Source organism: Charadrius vociferus, unplaced genomic scaffold (assembly GCF_000708025.1).
Source record: "Charadrius vociferus isolate BGI_N301 unplaced genomic scaffold, ASM70802v2 scaffold356, whole genome shotgun sequence".
NCBI lineage: Eukaryota > Metazoa > Chordata > Aves > Charadriiformes > Charadriidae > Charadrius > Charadrius vociferus.
The window spans coordinates 2,628,186-2,644,865 of NW_009648717.1; the positions used below are offsets into that span (position 1 = coordinate 2,628,186).

General features: G+C 36.2%; 1 protein-coding gene across 1 annotated transcript in view; it reads left to right on the plus strand.

The window, feature by feature from the left end:
- The window catches only part of VPS13C (vacuolar protein sorting 13 homolog C (S. cerevisiae)), a 135,366-nt gene extending 121,886 nt beyond the window's left edge, over positions 1 to 13,480 (plus strand). The window contains exons 81-86 of the mRNA XM_009886726.1: positions 815 to 938; positions 1,634 to 1,748; positions 8,841 to 8,932; positions 9,946 to 10,069; positions 10,328 to 10,411; positions 13,379 to 13,480. Coding sequence (XP_009885028.1) covers positions 815 to 938; positions 1,634 to 1,748; positions 8,841 to 8,932; positions 9,946 to 10,069; positions 10,328 to 10,411; positions 13,379 to 13,480 — 641 coding nt within the window. The remainder of the gene's footprint in view (positions 1 to 814; positions 939 to 1,633; positions 1,749 to 8,840; positions 8,933 to 9,945; positions 10,070 to 10,327; positions 10,412 to 13,378) is intronic.
- Positions 13,481 to 16,680: the final 3,200 nt, after the last annotated feature.

Sequence of the window (16,680 nt, forward strand, 5' to 3'; positions counted from 1 at the left end):
GAATGTTTGTCGTCTTGATATATTTTAAGCCTGCAGTAGTACCTGATTTATTGTTTAAAGCCAGAATAAAGATACTAAAAGTAATAAATTAAAAAACACCAATTGAAAATGTTTTTGGGACTCCAAAAGTTGGAGAAATCTTAAAAAGCAAATTTGTTTTTATGCCTGAGACCAATATTTGGTTTTGTGAAACTGTCACTTTATCAGTGGGATAGATGATGAACAAATCCAAGAGAAAAGCTCTCTTATTAAAATTCATGTGAAAGTGATCTAAATGTTGGAAGTTGTTACTGTGTTATATTTTATAGGTTATGGGAAGATACTTTGAGATGTAGTCCTTCTCTTATTGATGGATGAACACATGCTTTCTAAACAGTCTTAGCTCTTGCATAGTTATGTATCACTGGAAACGTGATTTTCAGATAGGAATAGTTAGTTTCCATTATACCTGTGCATCTTTGAGTCTTCAGGTTATTTTGTTATTACTACGAACCTATAAAAACTGATACATTGGCCTACAGTCTAGACTGAAAGTGTGAGGAGAGTCTCGTTAACATCTCAGTTATGCTGGCTTTGGAGGCTGGTAAGGTGTTAAGTGAACTGCAACGTGTCTGAACAGGCAAGGAAGTGATGTCTGACTCTTCACAGAGAACTCTTTTTTAATAAGTGGATTGTACATAATCAATTTCTGTGGGCTCTTTCCAATACAAAACAGTTCTAGTGCAGCCTGGAGCATTAATGGCTTAATTCTCTGGTTAGTGTCTTCAAGTAAGTCATTAAAACTATTTCCTTTTCTTTACCCTTTCTTTTAAAGGGGCTAAAAAAGAAGGTGCAGCTGGATTCTTTAAAGGAATTGGAAAGGGGCTGGTAGGAGCGGTAGCCCGCCCGACAGGTGGCATCGTAGATATGGCAAGCAGTACCTTCCAGGGAATTCAAAGGTAAAATGTCAAAAGGAAGTATTGAAGTACTGTCTGTACGTTGGATACCAGGTGATAAAGTGGTCCAGTAGTGACACACAATTACTTGTGTTATATACAATGTGCAGCAGGATATATGGGGTTGAGAGATATCTAGTAGCCTGTGATGAAATCAGTGTATTTTATGATGAGCTCTGGAAATTACTGTGTTGTAGTTCAGGTAGATGATAACTAGTCCATTTTCTCCTTTGAATCTGATTAGAAAGTCATTAAAAGATCATGTAAATGTTACTTTTGAGGTATGTTTGTGTACTGCTGAATGCAAACCTAAATGTCATTTAAATTTACTGTAAAAGATAGACCACTGAAATTTTCAGAGAAAAACTTGCCAGTTTGAAATTTGGTTAGCAGTGCACATCAGGGGCTGCTTGTGTTTCAAGGGGACCTTTGGCAAGCATGTTCATAAACATGAGAACCCTTAGTAAATTACCCACAGGTGGGAGTAGACTTCTCCCAAGTTATTCTGTAGCTGTCGAATTGGCTAATGTTAATTTGGATTTATTACTAGCAGTTTTTACTATCTACATCTATAGGGTACCCAGGAAATGTCAGTGGGATATGTGGCAAGTGAAAGGGTGACTTTTTGGAGATATATTGGTGAATGTACTCAGAATTGTAGAAAGCTTACCAGAATACTGTTCCACTGTTTATGTCAGGGTGGCAGAATCAACTGAAGAAGTATCTAATCTCCGTCCTCCACGTTTCATTCACGAAGATGGCATCATCCGGCCGTACGATAGGGTGGAAGCCGAGGGTTATGATTTATTTGAGGTATGACTTGCATTGTAAATACAGTTAAAATTCGCTAACCTACTGGGTTGCATAAAGGATTATATTACAAAAAAGCTGCCGGGGATCCGTGGCAGTCGTCATCTGTAGTAAAAGTTTGCCCCAGCCTATTTCATAAGGCAAGCCTGTAGAGCAGAGGAGAGCCAGTGCTTGTAGTAAGCTGAATGTGACAAGAAAACCGCAACATTGCTGTTAAATGGTCTTCTGGACATTGTGTTCCATAATTGATTATCTCATGCCCTGGAAGGAGACTGTAGGATTAAGGATTAGTAGGCTTAAGATCTGAATATTTGGAAACAAGAAAAACATTTTGATGCTTGATTCTAATCTTCTGCTTAAGAACAAAGCTGAGGCTGGTTTACAAATTAAGCAACTTTTAAATAGGAATAGAGCTTGAGTTGTTTGGCATATAAAACATTCACTGAAATTCCAGTTTTTTGTTTTGTTTTTCTTTTTTTTTGGTGGTATCAGCAGTTGAAAAAACTGCATGAATTCTCCAAATGCCACCATTTGGTATTTCCTTATGTTGTAAATAACAACACGTTATAGCTACAGCCATTGTGTGGACCTTTAGCCTGCTTCTGCATCTGGATGTGGCTAACATATGGAGGATGAATAACAGTTGTTTTCGAGTCCTAGATAATCAGAATCCAGTTTAATTTGTATTTCAGTCTTCACATTCTTAAAACTTACACTAAAATGCTTCTTTTGTTGCTAAAAAGTTAAAGTAAAATAACTGTCTACGTTAACATCTCAAGACAAACTTGCATATTTGCTACTTCTTTCTAGATATTATTCTAATCTTTATTTCCTATTTTATTTCTAATGTTTCTCTTATTTCTCTTTCTCTCCTCGCATACGCAGCAAGAACTGGAATAACGGAGTAAACATTTTCCATATTTCTTCTCTGTCACGGTCTTTTTATCTGCCTTAAGTATTTAGATGAAGGGTGTGATTGCGTTTAACGCGTCCTCTCCCCATTCATATCTTCTCTGTGTTGCAGTTGAATAAAACAGTGTTTCATGTTGTCCAGGCTAAGAAAACAAACAAACTTGAATAAGCATCTTCATTAAGATTAGATCAGTGAGTAAGATGAGAGAGAAACGGAGGGCTTGTTTCCTGTATATTTGTTTTTTCTAAGGATGCTTAACTCCTTATGAATGGCAACAACAGAAGGCACTTGGAAATAAAATAAATCGTGATAGGGTAGATCCTGAGTTCATTCACTCATTAATGTTCTCTTAGAGCTAGGGCTGGGATGAAAGGAGAAAGCAACATTTTGATACTAGTGCAAAATTTAAAGTAACGATACTGAATGGAATTTTCTTCTGTGAAAATGCTTATAATTTCATGATATAGAAAAACTGGTTCCATATAAATGCTGAGAAACTCGTATTTGTGGTTATTGTGATATGCCATATCACTTACACATCTTGTGAACCACTATCCCTTCAAATTACTACTACTACTTCTTTATGAAAATTTTATCAATTAAAAAATATAGCCAGCTCAGTTGACTCTTGATTTCATTCACAGAATCTTCTGGGGCTTTGCTGTTCAACATACTTAAATGTAACCTTTCAGCTGTTAACACAAATTTACATAAATATACAAATAATGTTATATATATTTCTAAATTAAGTGATGCCATAAATTTAATTTCTAATACAACATCTCATAAGTTAACAAGCTAAGCTTAACAAGCTTTTCTCAGAGCAAATTGTTTGTCTATTATACATGAAAAAAACATTGAACAGAGACATCTCTCTGCTGCTAATGCCTTTTTAGAATTTAGTAGTCAGTAGTCAGCTTATTTAATTTAAAACTTAAAAATATAAAACATTTAGTGAATTTTTGTTTTAACTAATCAAGTTTTTGCGATATACTAAGCAAACCAAATTTCTTCATGTCATCAGATTTTTTTCACTATATTTTTTCCATCTGTGAAAAAGGAAAAGGTATCACGATTAACACTGAATACTGGCTATTATGCAGTTCCTGCACATCTAATATTTGTACTACTTAGATCTAAATTCTGTAAATTGGAAGTGTATACTAACCAGGAGTGAATCATCTGTATAGTTCACTAAATACAGTTTCTTCCTTTCGGAAGTCAGTTAAATGAATACAGAGCGCTTTTGGTGGGTTTTTTTGTTTATTTGGTGTTTTTTAACTAATTGATTTTAATTATTATGCTAGAGGTTAGTGTTGGGAAGGTTTTGTTTTCTAATGTAAATTAGAAGCAAGAGAGAGACAGTGTTTTTACAGGAAATAGGATATTTAACAAGGAAGATGAGTCAGAAAGTCAGTTTTACATGCATTCACAAATTTAATTGCAAATAACTCAACTTATAGGTACTTGCTGTTTATTTTTGGATCCAGTTTTGACCCAGCCTTACAAGTAGTTTAACCAGGATCCCCACCCTCTCATCTATTTTAACTTTAATGGGTATGTCGCTTTAAAACAAGTATACAGGTACAAGTTTGGAACCTTTTAAGTTACCTTGTGGAATGGATGCCTCAATACTGTCCAGTGCTTTGACAAAAAAAAAATGTTTCACTTAAATACTCACTTGTATATGAAATATAGACATTGGTAAACATTAGAGCTCAGCTTCGGAGGAGCATATATGTAGGTCTTAAAAGACAAGTGACCGTTTTCTACTCGGAAGGGGGGTTTTTGTGCAGAATGGGGACAGTAGCCAGATGGAGTAGATCAGTTCACTTGTGTAAAGCTGTTTACATGTTGCATTTTCCCAGAAGTGCTGGTTCTAATTTATACGGACTGTATAGGAACCTCCTCAATCAATTCAAAACCTGGAAAGTCAGATTTGACGTCGTGCAGGCCATGTCTCTAGCTTAAGCGGTCAGGATTAGTAGCACAGGATGTGTTTCGTGAAACATAAATGCACGTATATATAGCTGGAGAAATCAAAGAGCAAATAGGGCAACTTTAGAAAAATTGTTTTCCAAGGAATAAGTTCTCATGAATTTTAATCTTTATATGAGGACTCTTTGTGGTTGATGAGACTGGCTAAAAGAGGTGAGGAATGCTTTTGGCCTTGTTAGTCTTGGCCTTTTAATATGCAGGTATTTAATATGCTGCCTTTTCTGGTGAGGAGACTGTCTTCTAACCCCAGCACTTAGGGTCTGACATGATGCCAGTCATAAATTATTCAGTGTCTATGGCTTTACTTTGTTTCATTTCCCAGTTAAAGCATGGAGCTTTATAAAGAATGCAGAGCACTCCATGAATAATTGAGACATGGTGGTGAGCAGTGCGTGGCAGAGAAAACACTATGCTAGGTTTCAAGAAACTGCAGATTCTATTCCTAGTTGAGTCACTGTTCTGCTGTGTAAATTTGCACTGATTCTTTCATTTCCACATAAAAAAAGAATGAGTTGAACTTGAAAATGCTCTAGTATTCTCATAAAAATAAAAGCTTTTATAAAAATGCCTGAATTTTAAGACTGTGCAGATCATGGAGCAGTTTGCATTAAGTGCAACCCCCTTTTTTGCATAATGCCACCACGGTTGGGCTGATGTCTATCAGGTGTATTGAGAATAGCTATGAGAAATATTGCATCTCTTAGGCACAGAGCTCCATGGGAACCCTTACTTTAGTAATATATTGCATGTAAAATCTAGAAATACTATTGGGATTGCTTCTGAAGTTAAGAGAAACAAGCTTTTCTCTCCAAAGCTTTGAGTCTAAATAGAGGAACGTGTTTATTCATAAATCTGTTTTAATATGTGGCACGTCTCATTTCTGCATATCCAACAAAAGGATTCAGACTATGTATTGCAGCCTTTCAATTGCAGTCTTACATGGTGGTGGGTTTTGTATTTCTAGAATTGTTTCTTGTTTTTAAAATAGCTATGGTTTAGGTATAAAATGGGAGTTTGTATTTTGATTTTAGTCCTATGCTGCCATCTTTCTTCTGATGTTTTGAAAAGACTTTGAGAGCTGGCATTTTTCTTCTTTTCATGTATGTTTCACGGTTTTGGAAATTTTTAAGATGGTCAGAAAGTGATATTTTTTTATAGAAGATGTGGACCCTATATTTTCGGTTGGTGGAAAATGCTCAATTAAAATGTTTTTCAAAGCATCACATCACTAGGGAGCAAATCCAGGAAAACACTATGCTGTTGATTTAAACTTTTGAAGAGTAAGCCACTTTTGAGCTTAAAGGATTTTTGGGGTCAGTTGCAATGTATGATGATATTTTAAGACATTTGTTGATCTTCTTAAATAGATGAAAATAAAATGCAAACATAAATAAATGTTGAAGCCTTTTTTAATTCATTCTGATGTAAGCTAAGTTGACAAAAAGTCTTTTCATTTTGGTTACTTAAACTACATGGAGTTCTTAGCTTGCGTGGTTGATCATAGACAGATAAATGTGGAGTGAAGTTTAGCTTCTCTATTCATCTTACCAGTTTTATAGATCCAGCCATGGAAATGCAGAAGGAAACGTATCTTTATAAGGAATTACTAAACACATACTGAATTTTTAGTCCTCTCTCCTTAATTTGTTCTCACTAGTTTGTCGGAAATAACTGGAGAAACTTGCTGTTATACAGAGGCTGAATTCCACAGTAACAGCTGTAAAACAAACTGAAGGTCATCTTATTTTGCTATGAAGAACATCCAACCGATCTTGGGGCATCCAGTTGCAAGAACTTGCTAAACTTTGATCTGAGGTGCATGGATTCTGCATCCAGACAGAGCATGTATGGCCTTCATTCTTCCTTACGTTTCCTCACGTTCCTCCACAGGAGCTGCACATTTTCCATTAAAACAGGTTGTATGATAAAAAAGGCGGTTGTACTGGCTTAGAGAGTACAAAGCTAACATGCTTTCACATTATGCATATGAACCGTCTTCGTTCATTTTTACAAAGTAAACATTATTTACAAGTGGAATGTGTATTTTATAAAAGACTTCTTACACTGATTTAGCATTCTTAGTGGTAGAGGGTAGAGTAGATGCTTGAGATGCATGCACTATAGGTTGAATTTCAGCTTCTCAGTTGACTTTTCTCCGTGGTGACTGTTGAAAGCTCTTGATCTTAGCAATAAATGGTAAGTTTTATTTTGTGACATAGACTGTAGTAATTGGAGTTTCTGTGAATTCCTCAACTGATGACCATCGTAATTTTTAAATGTAAGGAGCTTATGGTTGTCAAGGAACATAACTAGGTTAGTGTCCCTGACCAGGCTTTTCTGACTACTGTGCTGGAACCCTATGTTTGTTAGAAGCTTCTTAAGTATAAAAGAAATCCAGATGCTTTTGCTGGCTGGAGTCTTAGGGCAAAGTCCTGGGTACGCACACCCTCTTTCCAACACTTGTTTCCAAGGTTCAGGCTATCTAATCCAACTGCTCTACGGTTACCAGTATTGCTGGCTTCTAAACACGGTCTAGCTGCTTATGAATAACTTCGCAGAATTCCAACATCAGTGGCACTTTGATTTGCAGGTTCAGAAACATGAGATGATTGAGGTATAGGAATATATGTATTGCGTATTACAACTATACTTAGCTTTGCAGTCTAAAATAAGTGCAGAACTGTCTTTAAACCTGATGTGTATTTTCCTTATTTCATTTTTTTCATGGTAAGCGTTTTCATCTTTAAATGTAACAATGTACGGCTTCCCCAAAGAGAACAGTAGGCATGGGTGTGTTAGGAGCTTCCCATTGGAGTGTTCTGCTGGTAGTTGCTTTTAGATAAGATATGTCTGATACGACACTGTTACTATGGTAGGTTTGCCACCCAGAGAATTTGTGATCTCTGCATTTAATACAACCTGTGTATAGGTAAGGTTCTCTAGTAAGAAGTACATCCTTCAGTAACAATTACCTATTTACCATGTACATGGCAGTTACAGACAGAACATGAATTCTAGCAACCTTGCAGCTACTAAATATGTACAGGATTATAACAGGAAACACGTATTTAATTCTAGCAGGCCACTTCTGTCCTGACAACTAACATCCGTTCAAACAGTAACCCAACTACATTTACCTGTAACACATAGTTAATGTGTTATGTTAGTTAATCAAGGACGGGGCAAAGTAGGGTGGACAGAAACAGATTGCCTGCTTGCTTACAAATTCGTAGCAGGAGAACCAGTGGTTGGCACAGATGTATTCTCACAACCAATTTGAGGTTGAGTTCCCTTTGGTAGTACATTATTCAATTCACAATGTTATCTTTTTGTACGTGGTGTTTTGATAAGTATCCATTTCCCATAAATACTTTGATGTGTTGCTCTGTGAATTTTGTTGCCTTTAGGCCAGTGTTGTTGTGAGCTTGATCTAGGGTTGACTTTGAGACTGTCTTCCGTGGTGCTCTTTGGAGTTGATGGAATATTGCAAATCTGGTGACAAGCTCTAGAAAATGTTATACTTCAGTTAAACAGCATGTACAGAATAAGAAATCTGAAAAATACGTAACCCAAAAATTAGTCAAGAACCGGGGAAAAAAGGGCACTAGGAAGCACTTCAGTACTTTATTTTGAGACTTTTTTTAACCTCTGTATTCATAGTTTGTCACTTGAGTTGTAGTTGTCTACCAGAAATGTGATAGAAGAAATGTGATGAGTAATTTGATCTACACTTTCATATACCCTCTTATTTTGGAATTTGAGTAGGCACATTGAATGCTTCAGAAGCCTGACCTTGAGGTGCCTTGAGTATTTGTAACTTGGTAGTTGTTTCTAAGGGTCTGGTTCACATGCTGCTGCTTTCAAAGGTATGGTTACAGGATTTTCACTCTTGAATCAAGTCTGCAGTATGGGGTGTAACAGAATGAACATTACTAAACAATTATTGGCGCAGGAAGGAAATTAAAGTTAAAGATATTGTCTGATACTGCAGTGTCAAGGTTCCACCTCTTGAGTGGAATGGATCAGACCTTTCAGTGACTCAGCTTCAGGAGTGAGAACGCTGTGAGAACCTGCCTTTAAAGAACTAGTTCAACGGGGTAACTTTTTAAAAGGCTTTTGAATTGAAAACACTGCTTTAGGTTTTCTTCTTACAGCCTCCAAATTATTTTCTATTTCTGTTTCAGAAATTGCACATCAGAAAGCTGGAAAACGAGAGCTATCAATACCACTGTGCACTTCCAAGAGGCAGAAGAGCAAACCTTATTGTTACCAATAGGTATTAAGTTTTGAAGGCTTTCTAAGGGCTTCTCTTGGTTTCAGTTTGGGGATTAGACATCTGACTAAGTCTAACCTGATTGCTATTCTCTGCATATATACTTTCCTTATCCGTTTTCGTCTTGATTTTTTTTTTATAATTTATTTTGTTTCCTTTATGGAAAATGTAATATGGTAATGACATCAATACCAGTTACTGCTTCAGGAAGACAGTATGCTCTGAGGTCAGTGACCCTTTCATCATACTGGTGGGAAATATTCTTTTTTCCCTTCTTTGTTTCTAATTTTTCAAATTAGCCTATGGTAAGTGTTTGTAGTTAAACCAATGTTTTGATAATGCATGTGTTTACAATCTTGTTAATTAAAAGATACTCTAAATGGATTCCTAAGTTTTTGTATGAGTATGAAAATTAATATTACTCATCAGAAAATTTTTAGAATGCAAGATGTTGCTAGTTTTGGTACACAGTTTGAGAACTCAAAAATTTCGAAATACATTTAGATAACGAAAAGGAACCCATGGATTATGATCTCCACATCCCAAATGTCACCAATTTCCACCTTGCCTGAGTATGAGATTGGCTTAGCCATAATGACACTACAGGAGGCATTCCACTGTTTGTTTTATAATGACTAGCACACCTCAAAATTCAGACTTCAGCTGAAGAAGCTTCTTCAAGATCCTGATAAAGTCTGTTAATGTTAAGACTGGCTCTGAGGAACTGGTTTGAATTAACTGATTACCCTCTAGTATCTAATTCTAGTAAAATGTTTGGATTTGGAGGGCTGCGTGTACTATGTGATATCATAGATCATCTATGAGTCTTAGGGACAAAGTGATTATCTCACTATATATATTAAGGCAACATGATTCCACTGTGACTGAGTGGATACTTTTAATCCACGTTGAAAATGCCTTCTCAAACAAATGTCTGTTCTTAATTTTGATTTGTTATTCTGGCAAAGTTCCAGTCCCATGGAGAAATTGAGTATTAACTTTTTTCTTCTGAACAGGAGAGTGATATATGTAAAAGAAGTGGAAATCTTAGGCCATTTAACCACAGAGTGGGATTACTTATTTGAAGACTTCACACGCTGTCCCTCCTACGAAGGAAATGTTTTAAAAATAACTGGCTTGGTAAGAATAGCTTGAAAACTTTTTATTTAACACTATTTAGAGGTCCAAACGTGCTCTTAACTTATTTATGGTTCTAACTGCAAACTGTAAGACTATGAGACAGCATTTCCTTAAGATCTGTTGAAAGTATGAGTTGGGTTGGACAGGGGCCACATGGAAATCTAACCTGAAGTTGACATTCAAGTAATTTAAGTATCGGATTCTGATTTCTTGGTTTGTGAGTCACCTGAAGTACATTTTTGTTCCTCTCTGCAACAGGATCAAAGGATGTTCCAAAGGAAGGACAGTACAGGTCATGAATGTGTAAAGACAGTTCAGCTTCAGGATGAAACTACAGCAAGGGTATATATAATATATATATATTTTTTTTTATCAACTTTCTTTATGATATTGTTAACAGCTGCTGAAACTCAGCATGTAAAAAAGATGGTAATGTTCAGAGGCTCAGTCTAGAATAGACTGCTGTGCCTGAGGACGGTTTATGATATTGAATGTTGAAAAATGTGTTTAACCAGGAGAATGAGACAAGATCGTCTAAAGCATTCCAGGGACAAAACACAGCAGTAATTTAAGGTTGAGGTTGCATGGTCTTATGTTTTGTATATTAAAACTCATTAAAGGAAAATAATTCAAATATCTGAAGTACTAGGCTAAGTACATTATAGTCTGCAGGATTCAACATACCTCTGAATGTTGCTACTTCCTCATTGTTTCAAGATCACTGGACTATTTCAAGAAGTGTACCTTGTGTGAAAAAGCTTACTTAGATTCTTCCCCCCCTCCCTGCACCTGGGTTTTCTACCATTTTTCTCTAAATGTTCATATTGAAGATGGAGAGGCTGATTTATTTTGGAAGCTTTTATTCTGTTGAATGGTTGGGTCTCATAGCTAACTTGTATAAGCTGAACTAAGAATTTTGTATAAATTCCAGGGTGCTTCAACAATAGAAAAATTTACCTAGGAAACCATGTGTCTTACTGTAGTTTTGTATCAGATGATGAGAGATCATCACCCTGATACCAAAAGTGCAATCAATTAGATCCACAGCATCTTGGAAGCGTGCTTGAAACTGGAGCTCTAGTATATGGCAAGTCAGCAGTTAGAATCAGAAAAGGTGCCAAATTGCTTCTATTAAATTGATCAAGCCTTCTAAAATGGGTTAGACTAGGAAGGGAAAAAAATTGCTGTTGTTTTGAGGCACTTTTTTTGATCTACTAGAAGTCTATATTATTTCTTCACTGTCTGCTGTCTAAAGAAAAAGTTCCTTCAGCTTTTTCTTACAGCATGTCTTCCAAATCACACTTTTAGTTAACCAATTTAAATCCTTACAGTTTTTTCTGTATCTTAGTGTCATGGCCAAAGCTGGAACATTGTACAAAGCACAAAGGCTACCCTAGAAGGATACTTTGTGTTTAATTATCTTTTTTTTCTGCTATTGCCTAACTGCACGCTCCTTTGCTAGTGTTTATGCTGGTATGTATATATTGAAAATGAATTTTTCTGTCCTGAAGTGCAGCACTACCCATTTACCTTCTGTAGATTTCTGTTTCTTGAGTTTATCAGTATTACTCTTCATTTTGCATCTCGCCTTGTTGCATAGATCCCACTTGTAAAGCTATACCAATTTGATAGGAAGACAAAAAAAAGTACGCTTCACAAATAATTCACTTCTGTGAGGACTTCTGTGGTGCCCTTTGTATGTGCCTGAAACAAATGTCTTTTAAGGTCAGGTTAAGGTTATCTTGTAGCCTCCTTGTTCTTTCTGTCTCCCCTAAAAAACAAACAAGGGGTTTAGGTTTGTCCCTCTCTAGTCCTCTGAGTCTTTCCCCAGCCTCCATGGGTTATCAGAAATCCATAAATGCTTGAAATACTTTGAGTACACCTGATGCATGGTATTTGTCCATCCAATTTAAGTTATTGCTTATTTTAGTAGTCATTGTTGTATAAATTACGTTTACTTTTATTGAAAAAAAGCCCTCACAAGCATTTCAAATACTTCAGCTTTCACTAAATCCTGGAATTACTCAAGTAAAATCGGAGCGACCATCCCAGCTACCCCAGTATGTTTTGCTTGGTTTTTTTCCCCTAGGTATTGACACATGTCACATTGATGTTTATTCTCTCAGACTAGAGATATATCCCTGTGTTAATATTATGTATGCCCATTTTATGCATAATGTACAATACGTTTAATGTTAGATAGTTGAGACGTGAGGTTGATTTAACTATTAGATTGTTTGGATTCAGGAATGAAATAAAAATGACAGGTTTAGTTGCACTGCTTTGTTCAGTTAAGTTGTTCCTAATTCGAGAATTATTGTTACGCTCTATTTTAATTTATCATTTTGTTGATTTCAACTAACTATCCAGTTTGCGAGTGCTTTTAATTGTAAATATTTTCAAAAACGCCTGCTGTCATTCATGTCTTCATTTAATTATCGTGAATGATTCACTTAAATTTCCAGATAATGCAAACCTCTTGCTTGTTTGGACTCAACGTAGTCCTCTTCTGAGGCACTTCACTTCAGACTGAATCTTGTAGTTGTAGACTTTCAAGACTTTTCTATCAATTTTAGAAGAGAGAAAAGTTCTTAATTTGATCTGATAATAAATTTTCTTTAAAAGACCTTACACTTACAGCATTTATACTTTTGCTAAAAAATGTGCAGCAGCAGGAACAGAGGATGTCAAGAGTTGATGTGTGCCGATTAATCGATCTAGTATGTTGCAGTACTTGATCAGTATATTTATTTGAGACCTTTGATCCCATAATATTGAAAATTCAGCAAAGACAGAAGGAATGCATCCTTAAATTTGTGTTACTGAATGTTACTTATGTGAAATGGCTATTTAAATGCTAACTGCTGTTTTACAGTGTTTATGTGTTAATAATCCAGGCGGTAGTTCCCAGCTGTGTAGGCTGATGGGACAGGAGTTGAATGCTGGATCTTTAAATGGCCTGAATTCGAAAGCCTTCAGAGCTTATAGTATTGGAAATTTCATTTGCTTATTTAAAATTAGATCACCTGTATTGGGGTGCTACCTGAGGAGGGTTTATCTAGTTAAGTGTGAATCACATCATCAACTTGAAAATGTGGAGTAGGTTGACAATATCACTGAAGCCTTTTCTGGGCTGAATATTATGCACGTGAATCAGAAGCTATGTATCTACCTTAAGGCTCATAAACTAGCCAGTGTGTATATAGGTTTTAATGTTTGTTAAATGAACTATTTTTAGTAGCATCTTACGGAAGAAAACTGCAGATTGCGTGCTTTCATTTTCTTTTTTTTCAATATGTTGCTTTACAGCGGATTTGTTGTGCCATTCAGGAAGCCCAGGCAACAAGAAAACAACACAAGCTGGTGAAACAAGCGTCATTGCAGTTGAAGAAACCGCAAATGCTATCTTGATTGACAGGATTTATCGGGTTTGACCTTTGGTATGCAATTTTATCACTAAAATTGATTAGAAGCAGCACATGGAAACATTGTGCAGAAAGTAAAGATAAAATACCTGAGGGCTTCCTTCAAAGTTAACAGCCATAAACACTTTATTTTAAGAAGCTATGCCTCTTTCTAAAACTATAGATTTTATTATTCTAAAATATGTGTTTAAGTTTACAAATTGCACCTTTTGCTAAAATGTTTTTCCACTCTGAAATTTTCCTTTCTACTCTTCGTGTCAGGAGTTTTTGTAAATGGGCTCTAAAATAAAGGGGTTATCTGACTTGCACTCTAAGTTTATGGTTTACAGACAGGTTGTAGTAATCGTGGTTCTAGAGTTTTGCAAAATAAAGTACTTCTGTTACCGATTGAAACTGATTAAAAACTCCTTCTATTTTAGGCAGCATTCTCTTTAAATTAAGAAAGAAGTGTACACAATTTAGCTACTATAATTTCTTTCTTGTCTGTTCAGTATTAGAAAATACTGCACTGGACCAACCGAAGAATGAATGTGTATTCAGGCGGCTGTTGTCTGGAAATACTTACTTTGGAATGTTGTGGCTTATACTGTAAATGAAAATCTGCACTTTAAAAATGGAAAATATTATTCACCTGTCATATGTATGTATATGGTTTTGGTTGTATCGCTGTAGCTTAAAGACTTCTCCAGGAGGAACAGCACGCTGGTTTTAGACAGCATTGTATGTCAGAAGCTTATATCAAAGTAATTAGCTTTCCGTATTTGAGTTTATAGTTGCTCCACTGGAAGAATGCCACCTCATTAAGCTACAAGTCACTTCCGATAAAATATTTTTGTTGCAGTTTCTTTTCCTGAAGACTCTTAGCCTGCAGTTTAGCAAGACATTTAAGCACATTTAAAGTATATGCCTAGTTCTTAATGGTATGAATAATCCCACAAACTTCACTGAGACAAGTTCCATTCTTAAGACCAGGCATATACATAAGTGTCTGGGTCAAGGACTACATGAGCAAACAGATTTGAGTTCAGTGATCGGTGAACTAACAGCTCTTGCTGTCCGTCTTTGGCTTTCAAACAAGATAGAAAGTGTCCTTGCAAATACTTACTTGTGAAAATTTGCTCTTTTCAACTTACTTCACTTGGAAAGAATGATTTCTGGTTTTTTTTTAAATTTAATTTTGTACCAGATAATAGCTATAGATTAAAAACTCAATGAATAAAAATGGCAATATTCTTGCATAGATCTATTCAGTAAGTGGAGCAATCATGAGAACTAGGCCTGGATTTTTTTAAACTGTCTTTATACTTAAGGGCTGGTGGATTCTATAAATGTACTCTTAACCTGTACCTATGATCTCAGCAAAGCTAGAAAGCTTAAGGTATTTGAAAGTAAGCTGCCAAACACAGACCTTTTAGAGAGCATCTGCAGACATGGTTTTATTGCTGCTGTACGGACATGGCTATTAATCTGGCTTGCTACAGTGGAAACAATGTGGTACAACCTTTAATTCTGTGATAGCACCTATTTTCTAGAAAGTTCTGCTCAACATTAACTAAATTAGCTGTCTAGGTTGTATGTATTTCAAGCCTGTATTTTAAAAAAAAGACAATAAATTTTTATATGCAATTATTTCTGCTATGATTTGAAATGTTGTTTATTGCAGTACTAGCATACTGCAGAAGAGCTTTCTACAACCCAGTCTTTCTTTCAGTTTCGTTTCTGGCATTTAAGGGATAGTTGTATGTGTACTACCTCTTAATTCATAGTTGAAAATGGATTTCATTTTGGTCTACTCTCAGGGCATGTTTAGATGGGACCATGTGCCTATTTTGAGGTGGAGTATTGGCACTTAAAGCAGTTCTGATGACACATTTCTCACTCCAGTCCTCTGCTTGATTCAATTCTGTACTTCCTCTTTTTTATTTGTAAACTTTCTGACTTGAATCGTAAACAGTGGATATTTTATCTTCGCACTTTATATGTCACTAGGTGCAATGAAGTAGCTTCCTATTTAAAATAGTCTGAAGTAGTAGTAGGCTTCTGTAGAACAATTTTTTTATCTTGAAATGCATGTCTTTGCAGTTTGGGTTGCTAGCTGAATTTGAACTGGTAGATGGCACTAAAATTCCGGCTGAAGAAGTAATGACCGACTTGCTTTACCACTTGGATCAAGCACTCGAGAGAACATGAGAGAGATCATTCGCTAAGGAATTCCATTTCTTGCTAAATGAAGATAGATGTTCGGGACCAATAGGTTTCCAGTGCTTGTCCTGTACTTTCCTCCAGTGTTCCATTCCGTTTTACCTTGTGTCTTTGCTCTCGGTTTTTATCCAGCCTTTTGCATTGCTGCATTCTCTCTGGCTGCAGTTGCCGTGTGCTGTACCTGGGCTTTGCTCTCTGACTTCGGCAACTTTCTTTTCTGGTTCTCTTTCTGCTCTTTTGCTTAAGCTGGTGCATCTTCCTGAAGTGCTGGCTGAGGGACTGTGAATTTCCACTTTACATTGCAGCACATAGTTGAAGACCTTTTCAAAGATTTTGGCTTTTGTTTCATTGGTTGGTTGTTTTGTTTTTTAATTGTCTGGCAACAAAGTGATTTCCCATACCATTAAGATTTTATGTTTCTGTGAAGCTCTAGAGTTTCAGTATTACTGAGCACGCAAGTTGGCCGAACTGTTGGGATCTTCCTAGACCTTTCCTTACAATAAGCTCCCAGAAGTTTTTGCTGTCTCAAAAGCCAAGTTTTACTGAATGTAAGACATGGAATGCTAGCTTGTTAATTAGAACTGCAAGCATTTCGGTTGGGCCTGGGTCCTTGCTTTGCTTCAGTTACTCCATTGCTTTCTGGCTCACCGTAGGTTTCTCTGGCTCTTCAAAAGCATTTTTAAGTTTGTTTTGTTTTGGGTTTGTTTGGGTTTTTTTGGTTTTTTTTGTTTTTTTTTTTTTATGAGGCCTGGATGCATCTTTAGTCCTTGCAGTTGTTTTCTTACTCTCTTGCTTGAGCTGTAGCCTCCTTTCTGAAACTTTGTCAGTCCTTTCTATCATGCCATCCCTTCCTCGGTATGCTCAGTTGCTTCCGAGGTAGGGAACGGTATGTCTTTCCTCAATGTTGATCTATCTCAACCTAGTAACGCTTTTGAAGGATGGTAGCAGAAAATCATAAAATCAAACTGTTTCATGTAAAAAACA